Here is a 16,515-nt window from a genome sequence, read left to right as displayed (position 1 = left end):
ACGGTGTTTATTCTTAGACGGGCTGCAGGCGTGAGATCTTCGCGAGGGAGACCCACAACGGCTTGCGAAGCTGGAGACGAGCTATGAGAAACGTTTCGATAACGATGGGCGGTGAACGGACCCCGCAGGAGCAGGGGCAAAAGAGACGGAAATGTACGGGCAAGAAGAAAGAGAAGGGAAGGCAGCTGCATGAGAAAAGGGATGTGCATGACGACTTAGGAGAAAGCGACATGGGCTGCGGCATCTATAGACATTTCAGCGACTGCTTTTCACTCTACATACGGCGATGATCACCAAGGGGTGCCTCCTTTGGCTTTCCCCACTCGATGCTAGCGAAGTCGTGTGTTATCCTCAAACGAACGACCAACTGCGACTGACTCGACATTTCCCGGCGTTCGTCCTTTTTTCGTTACAATTCGATGTTGAGCCGCGGATAGCGAGGGCCAGCACACTTTACATAGCAGTAGGTAGCGTCCTCCAGCGTTCCAAGTCAGTCAGTGATATCAAAAGATACAGTATGATCTGTCATTTTTTTCTTGTCTTGGCTAGTCTTGCATCGATCAACGTAATGGGCACGTGGACGATCACATAAATTTTTCAAGCAGTGTCATTCACTACATGTTCCTGCGTCTCCTGGTGCTCTGGGCGAGCCGAATGGATGCACTCATGCATCTGCACAGCTAGCTGTTGTTGCTAGCAAAGCATAACGAGAGGTGAAGGATTCCCATCCGACCGATAGAAGCGCGGGACGGCGTTGTTGGCTACCATACTGCTCGTACCGTGTGGCGATGTGCCGCGTCGATGACTGGCTGCCTTTGCCGTTGAGGTGGCAGATTCGGACGCATGACCAGCGCCACTCCGGTTGGAGGTGTCAGGACGAAGGACCTTGCGATGAGCATACGAGCCGTTGTCTGAGCCTGTGTAGGCGATGGTCTGGTCTCGCATGGAGATGGCTTTCGGCGGAAGCCACAAATGGATAGACGGCTGCCCCAATGTTGAAGTGGGAGCCAAGAGATGCACAACAGCTCGCCACATAGATTGGCTTGTTGTGCCCCATCCGTGACGGCGGAGGGGAGGTGCAGGATCCCGTCATAGCTTAGCCACGCCCGTCATAGTGGAAGTGATACAGACAGGTGCAAGGGACCTGGCCGCCATCTGCATGTTCCAGGTGCAAATTGCAGACCACGCGATGGCGACAGGGTCATGGATGAGGACTGATAGACAGACAGGGCTTAATGGCGGTCGGGTCCGTGGTCAAACACAGACAATGGCTATATATAGCGGGTAGGGGGTTTCCAGGTCATTGGGACGAGGTTGCTAATTTGAGGGCGCGGAGCTGAATAGTGTGGGGTGAATGGAGGGATGGAGGTGTGGGCAAGTGTGAGGCGGGTCTGTGCAGCGGACGAGGAGGGGAGAGGCAGATGTGACATGGGGAAATTGAGGAACGAGTAGTCCGGTCGACCTGAGAAAGGGGGCGAGACGGATGTAATGAACGAAAGCGACAATAGTGCGAAACGGGCGGTGTAGACTTGAGGAAGCGAATGTGCAGTGAATACCAAGGAAGCGAGATAAGCGTCATGAACAGTAGAAGGCGAAGGTACATGTGCAGCGGGAAGCAAAGAGGCGGAGGAGTGACTCCGAGTGTGGGTATGCGAAGAGGTGGCGGTTCGTTCGTTACATGGGGAAGGAGAGATGCGAGGAATTGATTACTTGGTCATGCCGGAGCAGGTACGTTGACGTCCACGGCAGTGGTGGCGGCGAGGTGGTGGATAAGGTGTTCGGCCGTACTGTGGTACATGTCTCCTCGCCCACTTTCCCCATTGAGTCGAGTCTGAATGTGGCTAATGCTCGCAATCGCAAGTCCTGTCCTGTATACAACCAGACGAGGTGTGGAAGTCGAAGTACTTAGCCTAACGAGGTCCACGGCTCAAGGCGAGACCTCTTTCGGACGCATCGCGGAGCCGGGTATGCAGCATGGGCAGAAGGGCAGGAAGTATTGAATGCTCGCTGGCCGCTGTACGGAAGCACAGCGAGACGGCAGCCATGAGCTGGGAGGTCGGAGGTCCGTGGCCCGGCGGTGGAGACATGTGTCCGTCGAACGGGTCCCTCTGTGTGACGCACTTATTTTGAGTTGGTCGGCGACCTGGAGGCGGCGGTTGTGCACATGGTCCAAGGCTCGTCGACCCTGGGCGGTCCCCACAGGCGCAAGGGGGCCCTGGCTGCGCGCGCACGCTTAAATGAGTTTATCTCTATTTTTGGCGCGCAAGCTGCTCCGCCGGCGAACCTCACCTATCCGCTTGTGCCTGTGGCTCCCATATCTAGCCGTCCACCACCGGCAGCGACTGGTTTTCTTCGCTTGATGTTGCTCAGGTCGACCCGGAGCTCGTCGCCCACGCTGCCTCGGCCGGACCACAGCGCGCTCATTGGCGTCGACCCTCTTCGTACCTCGTTTCCTTTGCTTCTTTCTCCCGCCTCGCATGGCATGGAGTCCGCCACGCGCTCGCGGCGGCCACAGCAGCAGCCCTACCGCGCTGGAGCTCTCGTCGTGCGCCGTGTCGCTGTCGACATGCCTGAACGGGACCTTGCGGCGCGCCGTGGCCAGCCCGTCGCCTGGGGCTCGCGTAGAAGCCGCTGGTTTACCTGCAACAATTAACACCCGTCCACTGGCATGGCTGGCGTCCATTTAGCCACGGCGCTGGCAGGCGGCCGGGCCTGCGTACAGTCCACCAGCGCTGGCCGACTGCGCGGTCATGGAGCTCACACACTGCCGTTGCGCCCGCCCGCGCAGTCTCGCACGCTTGTCTCCAGCACTATCGCCCCATCACTGCATCCCTCGTCTTGCCAGTCTGGTGACGCTGGTGCTCACATTCTGCGTGCTGCAGCCAAGACCGCGCGGGCGCTATTTTTGGGGCGATGCACATATTGGACCCCGTCCTGCCAGGCCTAAGCGATCGCTGCCATCGCTGCCTCGCATCAGCGACCCTCTTTCTTCGAGCCATGCTACTGGCTCGCCCCAGACGCGGCCTCAGTGACCAAAGTTGGGGGTTGCTACTTTGCTCTTGCGACTCCGGCCGGCTCAGGTCCCAGTCTGGCCTCTCTCGCTGTGTGCCCCGGCCCAAGAGCTGACCTCTCTTGTGTCCCTCGACGGTAGTAGCTCCTACGCCCTGAATAATGGTCTCAGTAATCGACGCCGGTCTCCACCGCACGGCCCGTCGAGGGCGCGCTCGCCGGCTATCGGGTCACCAAGGGCTAGCCAGCCGTTTTGCGTTGCCAGCGTCAAAGTTGTGGGCGGCGAGCTGGCCGACACCAAGCCAGCGCTTTGTGGCGGCTGCTGCACATCGACGCCCAAACGTTGCAACATATCCCGGACGTGGCGTCGCGACGAGGGGCCCACCGAGAGACGGCTCGTGGCTCGTCCAGCAGACGAAAGGCCGACGGCCAGTGGCCTGGTCGTTCGCAGAGCACCCCAGGCCTGGAGCAACCAAATCATGGTAGTGCCAGGGTGGCTCAGGCCACGATGTTTTTGCGCGCCGAGTGTGCTAACTGCAATCCGATGAGACACCTTACCAGCAGGGGACTGGCGGGAGACGCTCTGCTGGAGCCAGGCAGCCGTCCTCGACACGGACAGTCCACGGCCCTGGATAGAGCTTGCTCCCCACGGGAATCACACCGGGGGCTATGTCATACGAGCATGCGCAAGAATGCCGTCTGTGAATCGCTCTATCGCCTGCTTGTAGCTCCCGCTACACATTCACCCCACCCCCCTACTAGCCCGTCCCGTCTCGCCGTTTACCGGCTGCCAACCCCTTCTCGAGGCCACACTGCTAATTGTGGGCGTCGACCCTCCCGCATCAATGACAGGGCCCCTCCCTGACGTCTGTTGCTCTGCACAGAAGCACAAGTCACTGTGCGAGTCCGCTCCCATGCCGGCCGTGTGTCTCTAGCCTCCACCTCTAGACCTGCAGCCTTGTCCGGGACTCGCTTAGACCAGCTGCAGGGGCCACTTCCCATAGACCTTGTCCACATCCGCTCTCATTGTCGCCCATACCCTCGTGCCTGTCACTGTGCCGGAAACACTTCGCACCCCTCCACATCCATATCACTCTTCAGCCCTAACGTCAATCTCCCAGCCGGCCCCCGGCGTTTATACATATCCTCGAACATCCAGCTTCAGCCTCCATAATCTGTCTCACTCCGTCATCGGCTTCCGCACTCATCGTCCTGTTATCAACCGCCGTGGAGATCTGCAGCCTGCATCTGCTCCGCCCCCGCCAGCCTCTACTCTCCTATTCAACCGGTCTATTACCAGTCGACAGCGTACTTGAACACTTCTTGTTCAACACGCAATCAACTTGGTGGCCTAGCTTCCTTTCTCCGTCAAGCTTCGACGGCATTGATCGTCCTGTGTTTCAATGGCAGGACCTGGCGGAGGACCCTCCAGGCGCAGCCACACAAAGTCCAGAAAAGGATGCAAAACATGCAAGAAGAGGCACATCCGATGTGATGAAACGTTTCCGCAATGGTAAGTCCAAGCAAGTAGGTCGTGTTAGCAACACTCTAATAGAAGCAGTCGTAACTGCACGAAACATCAAGTCCGCTGCGATTATATGGACAGTCCAGCTGCGTTGATGCCGCCGGAATCCCCAAGGTCTCCACAGCAACCGAACCTTCTTTGGACGCCTGAGATAGATGCAACCATTGAGCAATGGCGGCAGACGGGAGTATGGCCATTCGACCACCTACAAGTTTATCCTCAACCGCAATGGCGAATCTTCCCAAAGACTGACTTGCGTCTGGTCCACCACGTAGCGACCATCTCTAACGAAATGTTTTCACATCAAACGTCTAAACTCACTCTCTGGACAGACATGATGCCAAAGTAAGCATTTCGTATTACTACACTATCGTATTCGGTACTTTGTGCAAGCGAGCCGTACTAACGACCACAGGTTTCTGAGCATCGCCGCATCGCATCCGTTCGTGATGCACTCTATTCTCGCATTTTCTGCGTCGCATTTGGCGTGGATCAGTCAGTCGAGTGAAACGCGAAATCTCGCGTTTCATCACGCGGGCATCGCCTTGAAGGGCTTGCATGAAGGCATTGCGAACTTCACCAAAGTCAACTCAGATGCGGTGCTTGCGTCTTCGCTTCTCCTGGCATGGCAAGCAACTGATTGGTAGGCTACTTGTTGATGCTCTCAATCTGCAATGGCCTGACTAACAATCATAGGCGAGGTTGGGCTTCTTTGGTGACGGGTACGAAGACGGTGAGTTGCAGTTCACCAGCAACAACACTACGTACTAATTGGATACAGGTCATTCAAGCAATGCATTCATGGCGGCATGAGTCCATGTTCGCCGACTACATCGCTGAGCAGACACCACTTCCAGGGAGGAGTTTTATGAACCAGAACTACTCACCGATCTCATCAGAGACCAGAAGGGAGCATCTCACTATTCTTGCAGACATTCAAAATTCACTGGCACGACTTCAACCCTATCTCAGTCTCACCCGCCACGAGCAGGAAGGAAAGTGGGTCGAGCAGCTTCGCAATTACATCGAACGACTACGAGCATCTGGCGCCGCGCAAACGGCTGAGGAGCAATTTGGACAGCTCTATGCCCTACGGAAGTGGCTCTTCTGGGTGCCGATATCTCTACTAGCTGCGAAGCACACTGATGCCACCGTCATGGTTGTTCTCGCACACTTCTACGCCACTGCCCTAGCATTGGAACCAATGTTTCCCGAGATCGGTGCGGCCTTTTGCGCCAACCGCTCTCTAGGTCCTCTGGAAGAGATCGTAGCTATTGCTCAAGGTTATCAGAACCCATCCTACGATGATCGCACGCAGTCTGTGTCGTATCTGATCCAATACCCTACCGATGTTGCAACCTCCTATAAGGCTCGTCGAGACTGGATGCGCCAACAGGCTGGAGAAGGTTCGCCATTGCCGCAAACGCCGTACGGCTTGGAGGCGTTGAATATGGATTTGCAAAACTTGGCACAATACAGCTATGGTCAGAGCCTGAGTCCAGCGTTCGCGCCATCGCCCCTCAACTTCTTCCCGGCGTCCACGTTGCCCGGATTGGCGTCCGGTCCAACTTCGCCGTACCTCGAAGTACCACATGTACCACGCACGAGCGTCGACCTTTCGTATAGTAGTCCGTCCTACACAACTCCGCTGGGGTCTCCTGCGACCGGTCCTTATTCGGTACCGGAGCAACCACATCCATTCAGTTTTGGTATGCCTCCTATGGGATACCACCCCAGCGGGTTCGTGACGGCTCCTACTCAGATCTGGACGTAAAGACACGAGGCTGAACGATCGTCCAGGGACCCCAACCAGTTGAAGTCGCAGCCCCCGCCCATCGTTGGACACACCCCTCAACCCGTCCCGGGGCCGGCACCAACTCTCCCACCTGTATCTACTCAAGCATATGGCTCGTATCATAGCCGAGGACCGCAACTGCCTCCTATCCATTTCAGTCGTGGCTAGCTCAAGGAGCCTTGAGTGAAGTGAGGCGCAGTCGATGCATGTCACCTACGCTAGTCTGGGCTGTGAACAACAAGCGAATGACCACACCTGCTCGACATCTCGAACTTTGCACACCACACCATTACGACATGAACGACCTTTCCGATTTACGCATAGCATTTGACATTATTTGCTTTCCGCGCCGCAACGCAAGACGTTGAATGTCTTGATGTCAGTTTATTGATGAATCGCGTCAACCTTGGATATCACGATTCATGATCGGTGACCACGTTCCCCTATACCCCTGCTGCAGCCTTGTACACGTTTTGGCTGTTCGCTTCCTGGGACTGGATATGACCGAAGGCAGCATCACGTAGCCGATTGGCTACAATGGCGTCACTTTTGTTTTCATTACTTCTCTTTCGTTCTTTCTATCTTTCTCACCATGTATGATATACCTGTGAAGGAACGGTCGGACGAATTGAATGTCGACCGTCGCCCTGTGGTGCTCTGAACGGGTCTGGTGGCTTTAGAAATTCACGATGTTGCATACCCTTTGGCAGACGTTACAATCGGCAGACGCGATGACGCGCGTGGGGTTTCTGAGGTTGAAGGCGGTAGATGTACGGATGTCTCGGTCTCAACTGCTATTCTTAGAGGCCTGCGTAGCGATAGCTGAAGGGTTAGATGAGGCAGCTCAAAAGGCTGAATGCGAATGCGTCGCCATGGACGAATCAAGCAACGTGATCTTGTGCAACAAGTACCTACTTTCTTGATTACAGACCTTGGCACTGCCACCGATGAAAGCACGTGGACAAGTAAGCCCGTCATGTGAGCGTTGTGCAGTCTGTCCGGCAGGTATCGGGAAGGGAAATGGCAGACTTTTGCCCTGTCCATCCACTTGGTCGGGCCATGCATGCGTCATGCACCGAAGCAACAGTGACATCAACCAGGCCATGTGGCAGGGGAAGCACAGCAGAGACAGGGCCACTTGAGGTTATCTTGCTTCCGGACTGGTCTAGATGGCTACAGGCGGACGGGTGCGCTCTGCACGACCCTGGCCCTCGCATGTATGCCTCCCCCATACCGGTATCGTGCAGCGCACGCTTTCCACACACGGTACGGGGATGGCACGTTTTCCTCGATCGAGATACTGTTCCTGGCTCCGTTGCTGAAAATAGCAGCGCAGTGTGCACGACCTGGGGCCAATCAACGGGCGGCGCGATGCAGTCGCTTGGGTGGGAAGGAACGGTTTCGATGGGTGGTTGGGCGCCCGCTGGCCAGACCTGTTACGTTATGGATTTGGATGCGAATGCGACAGTGGTTGGTATCGGAGTTGCGTGTTGTGTTGGACCTTGCAAGGACACAATAGCGGTGACCCCCGCATGGCCTATCTGATGCTCCTCGTCAATTGTCGATGAAATACTAATGAATCAGATCCTGTAGCTACGTCTTATTGTCCCCTTTGGGCTACGCTCCACTGCCGCCAGACGGTACTATTAACCCGCAATTCTGACTGATCATCTAACTCTTAGTCCTTAGTATCTTCTAGCCTCCGGCACCATGCCTTCATGGGTAGTCTACGAGCCCGCGATCCCGCGTACACTTGCCCTCTGCTACGCTTTCCCTTTCTCAGCACACGTGCAGTGTGCATTAGTGTCTGGTAGTGAGGGCGTAGCACGTGCTCGGCTAGCGTGCGGAGGCTTGGAAAGGCTTGAAATAGCAGCGGCGCTAGGCGACGTAGGGAAACAAGTGCGAAAGGGTGATCGACGGGATGCGTGCAATTCCGCACCGAATGGGACGTGTGGCGGTGCAAACCGGTGAGGAACGCGATCGCCGCGAGGATTGCTGTCTTGGGCGCGCGGTGTACAAAGTACCAAAAGCTTGCACCTTCAGGAGGCTGCGCAGTGACAGCTGTCTCTACTGTGTGCGCTGGCAAGGCATCGCACGAGGTATACAGCAAGGCATTCCAATGCATGGCTCCACAAGGTGCTATATGTGCATCCACCATCAGATCATCGTTCGATTTTCCGCAGCCACACATCTCCTGAGCAAAAGTGTTAGTCACGGTCCGCTGTCTCATCGCTCCAACCATCCCTCTTATCGAACCCTCCGCTGCTCCGCTGACTGCCAAGTACGGGTGCTGAACCCCGTCCCGACACTATGAACCTTCCTAGCTCGAACAGATGATGCGAGGCTAACAGTTCTAAATGCTGGTGCGTGCACGGGCACTTCGGGAGCCGTGTGGGCGGCGTCTTAGCGACAGATGATTTTCGCTTGCCCCTGCTCAGGGACTGTGGAGAGGGAGGCTGGGCAAGGCGCCGAGGTTTAGACCGAGTTGCTGCATGGACATCGGCTTGGAACGGTCGAAGAGAGCGGTTATTGCGCATGTCCAAGTGGGTACGGTGCGGTCATGATGCTCTGCTTGATTGTGCCTTCTCGATTTCATCATGCACGACTACGGGAGCTCTGCATTCGCATCCCACTGACTTCGAATGTGAAGGAGTATCACTGGTGGGCTATCTCCATTCAAGATGCGAAAAGCTCGGAAACTTGTTCAATCCCGAAGGCTTGATCGTCTGCGATTTGCAATATCCATGGAACTTTCCTTTCCACCATCCTTGGCACCAGAACGAGCGAAAATTACACGTTTGAAAAAAGCAATCTCCGCGCCGAGTTGTAACAGCGCGATTCAAAGAAACTGTGACGGTCGGCTGTCCAGCATTGAGTCATAGATTAGGAGACTTATGACAGCTTGAGTCACTCTGGGATAGAGTAGCCAAGAGCCTGGACTCGTGCACGTTTTATCTAGCGAGCCCACGGCCGAAACTTCACGCTGGCGAGAGAAACGATATGTTGCCAACACGCAATATTCTCGGAGAATGTTACAAGCTTCCGACGAAGTTGGAAAGATTCTGCTATCACAATTCCGCTGCACCTCCAGTATCTCTTCTCCATGATCCTACCCTACAAAACGAAAAGAGAAGAACACCATCATAACGTCATAGTATGAAAAGAGTGTGTACTAACGCGTTTCGACGAGACATAGAAGTGTTTGAACGGCGCAATATCCACGGTAGACTTGTCGGTTAGCATACTATCGTCAGCCATAGCATTTCTCAATACCCTCACCACTTTCTGGCAATATCTCTTCCCCCAATCTTGTTAAAGAACCAGCTAATGCCAATCATGAGCGTTCTTCTCCAACTTCTGGGCCAATGGTATATACTGCCACTCCTCCACGCCAGCCACGCCGATTGCCCCGTCCATTCGTCCTTACCACCAATGACACCATCATGCTGACCTAGGTAGGCGATGTTGGCTCGTTGTTTGTATTCAAAAGCCTGCGCTGGCATGTCGGCCTTGTTGAGTTCCTCGGCAAGATACTTCGCCTTCTGCACTGCCACTTCGGCAAGGGTTGGCAGCGTATACCCCTCAATATCAGCCGAGTCGCCAAGAGCATACACATTGTCGATGAGCTGGTCCTTGGCGTCAAACACTCTGAGCCGTCGATCTGTCACGATGCGCTGCAATTTCCCGTCCTTCTTGACATCCAGCTTCGAAACCAGTGGATTGGTGCCGTTCCCGGTTGCCCAGATAAGCATGCCATATCGCAATTCGCCCTGCTCCTTCGTCCATATAGCACCGGCATCGACCTTTTCGATATGGCTGCTCGTCTTGACTTCGATGCCTCGTCCTTCAAGCTTCTGCGCTGCGTATTCTCCGAGCCGTTTGTCGAAGGTACCCAAAAGCGCGGGCGCAACATCGTGGATCTCAATGGTTACTTTTCCATCCAAGTGCGGATACACATGCCTCATTTCATGATCCCATAAATCGAAGAGCTCAGCCGTCGCTTCAATGCCGATGGCGCCGCCGCCAACAATGACGATACGAAGCATGTTACGTTGCTGGGTGTCCGTCAAGCCAGGAATTGACGCCGCATCCAGCATATCTAGTATACGCTTCTGAATCCTCCGCGCATCATCTGTGGTCCTCAGGAATATAGCGTGCTCCAGCGCTCCCGGTGTCCCGAATGTCTGCACATCGCATCCTGGCGCGAGAATGAGCTTGTCGTATTTGAGCTTAAAAGAGTCTACGCCTTTTAGATGTTCCTCGGTAATGTCGCTATCGGTCGCCTTGCAGTCGAGCGTTCGAGAGTTGAAGTCGATGTCTTCGACCTTGGCGTTGTAGTAGGATAGGCCGGGTAGCTTGTTGCGCCGGCGTACCGGTTCTTCCGCCAGGCGGAAGTTGAACATACCTGCTGCTGCACTGGCAAGCAGAGGCGTATATTGGATTGTTCTCAAGGGTGACACGACTGTGACATTGTACTTCGCGAGCGATAGAGCATGAGCCAAGGTAAACCCGCCCCATCCGGAGCCAATTATGGCGATTGTTGGTTTAGATGCCATCTTAGATGATGAGCCAGGAGTGTCGTGATGGTTCGCATCCATCTTGCGGGGAAGCTTATTTACATGGCGAACATACGAGTGCATTGCTCATATTGGCGTTGTCGCTGGACCTTTGACGTCACGATGGGTGGAGAAATTGGACAAGGATATAGGCGTAGGTGTATCACAGAGTTCGCCGGTTCTTCGCCGAGCATTTTCCAAAGTCCGAATATCAATGTCGAACATGTGAGCACTTTGGTTGGATATCGGGGGAGAAAGGTAGTAAATTGAATTCATGGTTTCAACGATTGACTTGTACAACGAAGCAAATGTGCGCCTAGACGTTACATGTATAGACAAGTAGAGGCTTCACGGATGTATACGATAATGTTGATATAAGCCCGAGTGGTTCCGAGCAAGAACCGAACTTTTGATGTCGAAGTCCAAAGTCGAGTAGCCAGACATTGCGTCACTTGAGGGGTTCTCCCGTTCCGAGCTCTCGGAATTCTTCCGAGAACGCACTTCGGGCCGACCTCAACCCGGCGCCAGCGAACCAGACTCCACCGCCGCAACAACTCACCGTTCCCTCGACACAACATCCAGACATCCTGAACCATGTCCGGAGGCTGGAACACAATCGAGAGTGATGCGGTACGTCTTTTGCGCCCACCTCATCCCTAACACGAGCTGACATATCCATAGGGCGTGTTCACGTACCTCATCGAGAAGCTCGGCGTCAAGGACGTACAGTTTGAAGAGCTCGTAACCCTAGATTCAGACGAACTTAAACGCCTCGGCAAGATCTACGGCGTCATATTTCTCTTCAAATATCCTACCGGCGAAGCGCGGTCTGATACACCAAAAGATGGCAGCTTTGATCACGATGCGGCAAACGACATCTTCTTTGCTGCGCAGACAATACAAAATGCGTGCGGCACGCAAGCGCTGCTTAGCGTACTACTAAACAAGGATGGTGAGGTGCAAATAGGCAAGGACTTGAAAGAGTTCAAGGAATTCACACAGGAATTTCCACCGGAGGTGAGCATGCGTGGCGGTTGCGCCTTGGACGGGTGAATGCTAACATTTACACGCAGTTCCGGGGCGAGACTCTTTCAAACTCAGACGTTATTCGTGAAGTACACAACTCATTCGCGCGATCCTCACCATTCATAGACGAGACGCAGCGCACCGCCACAGAAGACGACGACGTCTACCACTTCATCGCGTGTGTTTACCCCACCTTCTTCACATGCGCTTGGAAATACTGATTTGCTGGATAGATATACCTCAATAAACAACACGCTCTACGAACTCGACGGTCTTCAACCCGCCCCCATCTCCCACGGCCCTTGTACCCCGCAAAACTTCCCCGACGCCATCGTCCCCGTGCTCCAGCGCCGCATCAACCGCTACCCCGCCACAGAAATTCGCTTCAACCTGCTCGCCTGCGTGCAGGACCAGCGGATTCGCGCGCGCGAGATTGGGGATCAGGAGGCGCTCGAGGAGCAGGAGGAGAAGCGGAGTGCGTGGCTGTGGGAGAATGCGCTGCGGCGGCACAATTTCGTGGGATTTGTCGGCGAGCTCATGAAGGGCGTTGTGAAGGCGAAATTGGCACAGGGTGAGGGCGCGTATGACAAGTGGATTGAGGATGGTAAGGCGAAGACGAGGAAGCGTATGGAAGATAAGAGGAAGCAGGGGATCGCGAGTGACGGTATTGATTGAGGCAAAGATGAAATTGGGGATGGATACATAATGTGTAAAGAAATCTTGCACGAGGTCACGGCAGAATTGGGATCACGGCTCTGCCTACGAAATCAACGATTCCTTGGTACTCTATTCACTCATTCATGGTTGACTATCAAGTGGAAATGCAAGAACCATGAGGATGGTATTACTATATTGTCTACTGGCAGCTGGTTCTGTCCTACAATGCTCAGCTTCTACTCCTAAACTTTCGCTATGCTGACCATCCTTGGGATGTCCTGAACTCCACGCTATGACATTGCATCAACGCTACATGGTAAATGAAAGAGACGAACGGAACGTGGCCTGTGTGCATTACATCGTAAGGGGGTGTAAGTCGTGAGATAGGGGAATAGGAGCATTACGCGTATCGATTGCTCAATGAAGTGGTTGCAAACCGGTGAAAGAAGGCGGACATGGCAGTCTTGGTGATGTGCGAGTGTGTCGTGTGGTGAAGCTCACGCCACGTCCGAAAGGGACATGTCTTATGCTCAGCCTCAGCGGACGATATTGTGGCTTCGGGGCACTCATAGTTCGTCAATCTCATGCGCAGCTGCCGAGGCGTCTTCTCCGGAAAGATTCGGAGCCTCGTCGACTTGTGGTACAGCTTCGGTTTCTGGTTGATCTTCATGCTGTGCAGGGGCCTCTGCAAAGTCTTCGTTGTCAAGGCTCTCGGCTTCAGGCAAGGCAGAACCAAGTGATGCATCGGCTTGTTCAATCTCAAATGGTTCAACTGTAGGTTCCTCAGCAATGAGATCCTCAATAATGGCCTGCGAAGTGGCGGGCTCTCCAGGAATGGGCTCCTCAACATCGGGCTCCTCAACTGTATATGAAGACAACACATGTTGTGATGGCGCGAAGGACTCGCCAGAGGGTGCTTCAGCAGTTGACATAGGTGGTTCTGACGATGCTACGTATCCTGAGGCATTCCCGACAGGGATGGCTTGATCCCTGGTCGTCACATCGTCTTCCTCACTGATGGCTTGTTCAGCTGGCTCTTCCAAGATCTCTTTTACGGAGTCCGCCCTCTCGTCACCATGCTCAGTCTCGGCCGGTAAAATCGTTACTATGTTCGGTTCCTCCATTGAAGGTTGCGAGGTACTGGGCTCCGCCTCTTCAAGCACTGTCGTACCGGATGATGCCGGCGACAAAGTTTCTTGGGGACCCTCTGATGTCTGCACCTCGATGACTACTAGCGTAGAGAAGGAGGTCGCAGTCATCGTAGCTGTAGAAGTGACTACGGCCGGGACTATTGGCTCAGCGACATCATCCAACGGAACTGCGGCTCTGACATCTAGTGTGGGTGGATGTAAGTTCCAGTTAGGGTTCGAGTTAGTCAGCAGAAAGACAACGAGAGCTCCCAGTATCAGAATGAAGAAGTTTCGCGAGTCCTGAAGCTGTAAAACAAAGTAATTCTTCAGTAATGTACCAAGCGGAATCTCTTCAACGCGTGGTCTGCGAGACCGTGAGCGAGTTCGATGTCGAGTTCGACTACGTGAGCGAGACGGAATGTGGGGCACTTGAACCACATTGGGTGCTTGCGCTGCAGCTTTATCGCGCGCTGCCTTCAGCGCATCTTCCATGGCACGAAATCGGTCAGCAACGCCGTTCGCCTCCATAAGTGCTCGAGCCTCAAATTCAAGTCGGATGGCTTCTTTTGCTTCTTCAATTCTTTCAGTGAGCGTCTCTTCGAGCTTTCTCTTTCCAGCGGCCTCTTCATTCAGCTTCTTCTGGAGGATAACTGTTTCTGCCTCGATCTTGATCTGTAGCTCAGTCTCTTCTGCTCTTTGCTTCGCTTCCGCCTCCTCTTCTAGCTTTCTCTGCAAGGTGGCCTCTGCCTCCATCTGACGCTGTAGTTCGGCCGCATAGAGTGCCTTGTCCCTTACTGCTTCTTCTTCTTGTTGAAGCCGCTTGTCTAGAGTCTTCCTGACTTCATGCGGGATCCAAGGCGAAATTTCTACGTCGCATCTCTCCATCTCGCTCCAAGCCGCTATCCAAGCGCCAGCGCGCATCAGGCCATTTGCTGCGTAGATTTTGATGTCCCATCTCTTTGTACCTGCACCAACACCGTGACCAGGCTTCTTTACTTGTCGATGGCAGTCCAGGCACACACCTGCGTCGTCAGAGTTGGGTGTGGGGTACCTATACTCGGGATCCTCTTCAGCGGTGACTGTGCCTCCGCTCATGCGACTGCCTCGCCCCGTACCATCGTCTGCTGCATTTCTGCGCTCGTCATCAAACTCATCAGACTCTTCGTCGTCCGAGTCAGGCGCAACGAAGTGTCCGCATTTGAGCAGTCGCGGCGTTTTCAGCTCCAAGCTTTCCAATATCCGTTCCTCTAGTACATCGTACTCATCTCGCGGATGCTGAATCAGAAGGCCTCGACGCATCAGCACAATATCTTGAAGCTTCTCTTCTAGAACCTTGTAGTTCTCCACAAGCCATTCCGGCATGATCTTAATCATGATCTCAGGCGTGTAGGGCATCTGCATCGGCAGTATTGTGACGTGCAGCAGCACTAGCGGCAACGGCTGCGGCGTTGCACTAGGCCTCTGGGCCTGGTTTTCCCTATGCATGCTGTCCCTGTGCGACCGTGATCGGCGCGTACCTGTAGTCGACACAGAGTCCGATCTACCACTTCTACTAGGCGTCGCAAGCTTGTAGCTCCCTTTCGTGCGCTCTCGAGGCGCTTCTAGTGCAAGTGAAGGCACTGGAGACGCCATTTGCATGGCCCGTACCGATGATGGGTTGCGAAACGGTGGACGTTCTTTGCGAGGCGAATATCGTGATTCGAGGGCATCGGCTGGCGGTACTGGTTTGGAGGCTACCGATATTTCGGATGGGAGCGACGAGACGAAGCTGTTGTCGGTCATAGTCGAGTCGCGACGGGACGACGAGAGTATTGACGAGCGGGACGTGTACGAGCCATTGTATGGCTCTGGTTCATCGTGCAGGTCGCGCTCGGTTTCAATGCTAGGTATGGCTACATCGGCCCCAGACATTGACATGTCAGACGTGAAGGAAACGTCTACATCGCCTTCTTCGGACGGCGAAGGCGGCTCTTGGTCCTCTGGGTCCTCGTAGATCGCGAAGGGAGTCGCACCCGGTGGTGGCGAGTGGTGGATTGTGGTCATGCTGGAATGTTGGTCGCTGTGCGACGTTCGATTGCCGCGCTCGTGGACCCCGAGCGAGCGCGAAGATTAATAATGGGTCACTCGCGAAGTTCGATTAGCAGTGAGTGATGGATTGGGTCTGCAAATTTGGGCCCTAAATCTGTAGTGCACATCTTGTCGATCGTCACAGCGGCGTGGTGTTGTTGTTGTTGTTGTTGTCGGCGGCACGATGTTCCGCCGTTGGATGGGCAACTTGGGTTTAGTGGTGAATGGTCCCGCTCACCTCGCGCGCTAGACAGCTCATCACCGCCATGCCGCCCTCCAAGCCTGCTATCGGTGGAGGAAAGCACGAATGATGTTATCGATGTGCTATGCACCTATTAGGGAAACGAAGTTATCGACTTTGCCTTGCTTCAATTGAGTAATCAACAGCAGAATGTTCAGCTGTGTAGCGGACATGCACTAGACATGCGATGCAACTGACCGATGTGTATGATGGATCAAACATGCCGTTGCCTGCGCAAATGAACCTGCGGTAAAGCATAAGAGACTATCTACAGAATCAGGCTTACCACCACTTACTGTAGGTACGGAAACTGAGTGCTCGCTGGGTTCGATAGCAGGGTTGCAGAAGTCTCGTAGTGAGTCCAACGTCCTGTCTCCAAGCGCCTGCTAGGCCCAAAAGATATGATTCTTGTGTGGTCCAATGCGGGTCTGTTCCGTGGTTGGCAATTTCTCTTGCTCGCAACGCGCAAGATGCATTTGAGGCAATGGCCAGGACTCTGATGCTGCTTC

At 54.4% G+C, this 16,515-nt stretch overlaps 4 protein-coding genes across 4 annotated transcripts; 2 read left to right on the top strand and 2 right to left on the bottom strand.

Annotated features, from left to right (window-relative positions):
- Positions 1–4,412: 4,412 nt before the first annotated feature.
- On the top strand, positions 4,413–6,308 carry N0V89_000640 (uncharacterized protein; the record flags this gene model as incomplete). Its single annotated transcript, XM_056209461.1, has 5 exons — positions 4,413–4,522; positions 4,571–4,879; positions 4,950–5,177; positions 5,231–5,267; positions 5,316–6,308. The coding sequence occupies 5 exons, from the start codon at positions 4,413–4,415 to the stop codon at positions 6,306–6,308; spliced, it is 1,677 nt and encodes a 558-aa protein (XP_056076283.1).
- A 3,296-nt stretch (positions 6,309–9,604) lies between these two features.
- On the bottom strand, positions 9,605–10,969 carry N0V89_000639 (uncharacterized protein; the record flags this gene model as incomplete). The annotated part of the gene is made up of 1 exon (XM_056209460.1): positions 9,605–10,969. One exon carries the CDS (start codon positions 10,967–10,969, stop codon positions 9,605–9,607), a length of 1,365 nt encoding a protein of 454 aa, XP_056076282.1.
- Positions 10,970–11,479: 510 nt separating this feature from the next.
- Positions 11,480–12,586, top strand: N0V89_000638 (uncharacterized protein; the record flags this gene model as incomplete). The annotated part of the gene is made up of 4 exons (XM_056209459.1): positions 11,480–11,515; positions 11,567–11,902; positions 11,959–12,089; positions 12,145–12,586. The coding sequence occupies 4 exons, from the start codon at positions 11,480–11,482 to the stop codon at positions 12,584–12,586; spliced, it is 945 nt and encodes a 314-aa protein (XP_056076281.1).
- Positions 12,587–13,134: 548 nt separating this feature from the next.
- On the bottom strand, positions 13,135–15,741 carry N0V89_000637 (uncharacterized protein; the record flags this gene model as incomplete). Its single annotated transcript, XM_056209458.1, has 1 exon — positions 13,135–15,741. One exon carries the CDS (start codon positions 15,739–15,741, stop codon positions 13,135–13,137), a length of 2,607 nt encoding a protein of 868 aa, XP_056076280.1.
- Positions 15,742–16,515: the final 774 nt, after the last annotated feature.

Source organism: Didymosphaeria variabile (genome assembly GCF_027946475.1).
Source record: "Didymosphaeria variabile strain IMI 356815 chromosome Unknown scaffold_1, whole genome shotgun sequence".
Taxonomy (NCBI): domain Eukaryota; kingdom Fungi; phylum Ascomycota; class Dothideomycetes; order Pleosporales; family Didymosphaeriaceae; genus Didymosphaeria; species Didymosphaeria variabile.
The sequence above is the reverse complement of the archived record's forward strand: the minus strand, read 5'-3'. Positions and strand labels throughout refer to the sequence as shown.